This window comes from Aplysia californica, unplaced genomic scaffold (genome assembly GCF_000002075.1).
Source record: "Aplysia californica isolate F4 #8 unplaced genomic scaffold, AplCal3.0 scaffold00082, whole genome shotgun sequence".
Taxonomy (NCBI): domain Eukaryota; kingdom Metazoa; phylum Mollusca; class Gastropoda; order Aplysiida; family Aplysiidae; genus Aplysia; species Aplysia californica.
Window position 1 is genome coordinate 394867 of NW_004797352.1, and position 4118 is coordinate 398984.

The window sequence follows — 4118 nt, forward strand, 5'->3', positions numbered from 1 at the left end:
ACACACACACACACATACACACCCACGCACCCGCACACACACATACAAACTCACCAACACACAAACACACACATGCACATAGACCGCTTCGGTGGCCTCTTGGTAAGGAGTCCGCTCTGAGAGATCAAGAGGAAGGTTAATTAATCTTTTAAAAGCTCTAAAACACAATACAAACGAATTTTTTAAGTCAATTAAAGTGTAAAACTGAATGATCAACAGACGATAGCAGCTAGCAGGGCACACCCACACAGTGAGCTGTTTACGTAAACAAGCTTGAAGTGAGCTAGAAGTTACCATTTCTGCTCAGTTTTACCAATCAGAGTTGTCTACATTTCAGACCATTCATGCCCGAAAAGGGGTCAAAATCTAAAAATAATTGCGAATGAAGAACGTTGGAGCAAAGATTTTCCACAAATGGAGAATCTTTGGTTGAAGCAAAGGTGGCCATGAGGTAATGATTCTTAAAATAATCTCACAGCTATATACTGGCAAGGTTCAAATTCCTTTATCTCGTCACCCAAGCTCACAACAAACCACATACCCCTCCAAAATAAATCGAAATAAAATATTTATAGTCCATTATAGTTGTTTATTTTTATCTTAAACGAAGCAGAAGACATCAAACTTTTAATAGGCCAAAATAAAAATAAAAATTTAACGAAAAGTCACTTTTTTGCCTTTCGAGCCTCGTAGCTGATAATAGCACAGTGCGTCTTACGACTGATATTGAGCGGGGCAGACAGAATTATAAACCCAACCGTTGCGCTAATTTTAGGCCTATATATTTTTTTTTTTTTTCAGAGTAAAAGTAAAATGCCTTAATTTTTTTTTCTTGAAGTCTCACCTGACTGCAGCTATTCATTACATTCTCAATAGCAAATCTATTTTGATATGACGTTCCGCATGAACAAAGAATCACACAGGAATATGTAGCTAGGCTGCTCGTCTTTCCCTCACCACCTCCACCTTTTCCTCTCTTAGAGTGCTCTGGTTCTTACAATGGAAAACTGACTCTTGACAAAATAGGCGCACTACTGTATCAAATCAAAACATTAAAATATTTGATAGATGGAAATAGATACAGCAAGTCAAAGTGAAAGAAGAAGAACGTTCCAAACCTACTTGTATTAACTGTTTGTACATTTTGGAGTTATAAGTCTTTTTTTTTTTTTATGCGTTCTCTTTCTAAGAGTTTGTTTTTACTTCACATGTGCATTAAAATTCACACAACTGTGAAAAGAGTAAAACAAGAGCAACTCTGTTCTGTGGCCTATGTTATTATTTTTCTCTTTTAAGTTTTGGTCCGAGTTAATTGAAGTATAGTCGGTCTTGCTTCCCGATATTACGTGTTACTATAGGAGGCGGGGGCTCTCGTGGTCTAGAGGTTACAGTGTTAGCCTCTCATTCAATAGGTACACACACACACACACACACACACACACACACACACACACACACACACACATTACTAATATTATCAAGCAATGTGCCTTTTGTTAAAATGAGCCGAAGATGTTACTATCAAAAGTAAAAACTCAGATACACGACTACGCAAATTGTGACAACCAAACACCCATATTCATAAGAATTAAGGCAACAATAATTGGAGGTGTACAGTATCAATAAAAAGTAAACACCAGCTATGTTTTGATTTTACATGCACAACCGGTAGTGTTTGGTCTCCTGGGCCAGGGGAGATTCTTCAACTCACAGAGAGGGTAGAAATACAAGCAATCTGTAGCAGAACAAAAGGAAACAAAAATAGAAAGAACCAAGCTTTGGGACCCCCCCCCCCTCCCAAATCCCAGGCACAGAACCACAAATAAAAAGAAGAGGCACCAACAATGTCTATACAGGCACTGCAAAAACAAAACAATTAAAAGTGCTCTGATGATTGTAAAACAATGACAAAGATAGAATTTAAAGAATTTGGGACATACAGACACACTCATCAAAATACTCTTTCAAATTCAATGAACCTGCACTGTTAGGGCCTCTTGATGGTTGAACAGTCCTCTTTGAGACGACGCTATTTTGCTTTGCCCACAACATCACATGGCGGCACTCTCTCATCCCATTGGCTCAAATGGAGATACGACAAAACAAAATGTATCGAAATTAATGCTTATGGAGTTCCGACAGTTGTACTTTCTTCTTTCTTAATCTGCTTTGGACATACGACAAGTTGGCTCTGGATATCTCAACAAATACTGTACTTAGAGTCTTCAAACTTATCGGAGACGCAATACATGGGAATTTGAGTGCATGAGTGGTCTTATCTCGAATTTCATGAAAAGTGGACATACGACATTTGTACTCTGGCAGAAAAGTGGCAGAAAAGTGTGTGTGTCGGGGGGGGGGGGGCGCATTTTGTTCATATCTTTGTATAATCTACCTGAATTGCTCAAAATTGTGTGTAGTGTGTTCTTTTTAAATGTTATAGTATCACCTGTTAGTGTCTTTTAAAGGTTGTGGATAACATAATTTGAGACCCAAAAAAAGAATGGCCAAATTTGGCGGGTACATGGTTAGTTTTAGTTTTAGTAAGGTTTTACGGCGCTCGCAACTGCATAAGGTCATATGAGCGCCAAGGGGTGGATGTCAACAGAGTAGTCCAAACGGGGAATCTGGCTTACTCTGCTCACTTCTCTAGCCTCAGCAGCACAAAGTCTGCTTCGACTATCAAGGCACCCCGGGAAATAGCAGTTCACAAGAGAGTGATAAATTTTAAAAAAGATGTAGAGGAAAAATGAAGATATTAAGGATGAGGAGAAAGAAAAGCAGCAGTTCCCCCTATGTGTTTCCAGCATCGTATGAGCATGACATTGCTAAATCAGCCCATTTACAATTCTACTGTGCATAAGGACACGTTAATATCCCCTCTTTGGGAATGGCCGTAAGGCAACTTCAATCAGTAGCACCGCCCTGGTGGGGGGCATGTACATGGTTAGAATAGGACATGGACGATGTCTTTCTTAAAAGGATGGTTGGACTTGTGTCTGGTTATATAGAAGTGGAGATGGCAGTGGTGTGCTGCTGTTGTTGCAGAGATACTGGTGTAATCTAGGTGGTGTTGTGGTAGGTATGTCGAGTTATTGCAGTTGTGGTGTAGTGGTGATGGTCGTTATTGTGATGATGATGATGATGATGATGATGATGATGATGATGATGATGATGATGATGATGATGATGATGATGATGATGATGATGATGATGATGATGATCTCAGTTTCTTGACAGGTTATTGCCCAGAAAGCGGCAAGAAACCAGAGACCTTTGAGAAGTATGTTAGACAGGATTCATCTCGACCTTTATGATCCGAACACCAGGAGCCTCAAAATGCAGCTTCTTTATCACAGCGACTTTGCTAAAATCAGACGCACGTAAGTTGGCGCTGAAAAGACATTACAATACATTGTATAACATGTCCGTTTAGAAATGCAATTATTATTTTGACCAATCAGCACAGAGATTCGGGCAATAGGTACTGTTTCTTTTCCTCTTTTAATCTCTCAGGATAATATAAGATAAAATAAAATAAGATAAGATAATATAACATAAGATAAGTCTTTATTGTCATGATCCTGGCATAGTGGTTTGGTATTAACGTATGTTTCTTACACACACACACACACACACACACACACACACACACACACACACACACACACGCACGCACACACACACACACACAAACACACACACACAATTATATCTTTTCGGGAAAGCAACATCCTTTGCTCGCTCAAATTTTAAATATCAATAAGAAGTAAAAGATCTACGTTTCTGCTGTGTAACAAAGAAAGATACAGAAAGTTATTTTTACCATCTTCCACTAACTCCCTCCTGCTGTCCTAATCATCTTGTAAAATAAATATTTCTATGGCCTTTAAAGAATGCACTATCAGGATGCCATCGGAATACTATCAGAATACTAATTTGGTGTCTAGTTTGAACGCTATTATTGTTGATAATTGTTCGTTTTAATATCATTCGTGCGACTGTGGGTTTGTTTGTGAGTATACGTAGGTGTGTAGAAGAGAGAATGTATGAGAGAGCATGTGTGTGTGTGTGTGTGTGTGTGTGTGTGTGTGTGTGTGTGTGTGTGTGTGCTTGTA

The 4118-nt window shown here is 38.9% G+C and overlaps 1 protein-coding gene across 1 annotated transcript in view; it reads left to right on the forward strand.

Annotated features, from left to right (window-relative positions):
* The window catches only part of LOC101854399, a gene marked incomplete in the record, with an annotated part of 33249 nt that overhangs the window by 11282 nt on the left and 17849 nt on the right, over positions 1–4118 (forward strand). Inside the window, 1 exon segment of the mRNA XM_005094480.3 lies at positions 3241–3383. Coding sequence (XP_005094537.2) covers positions 3241–3383 — 143 coding nt within the window.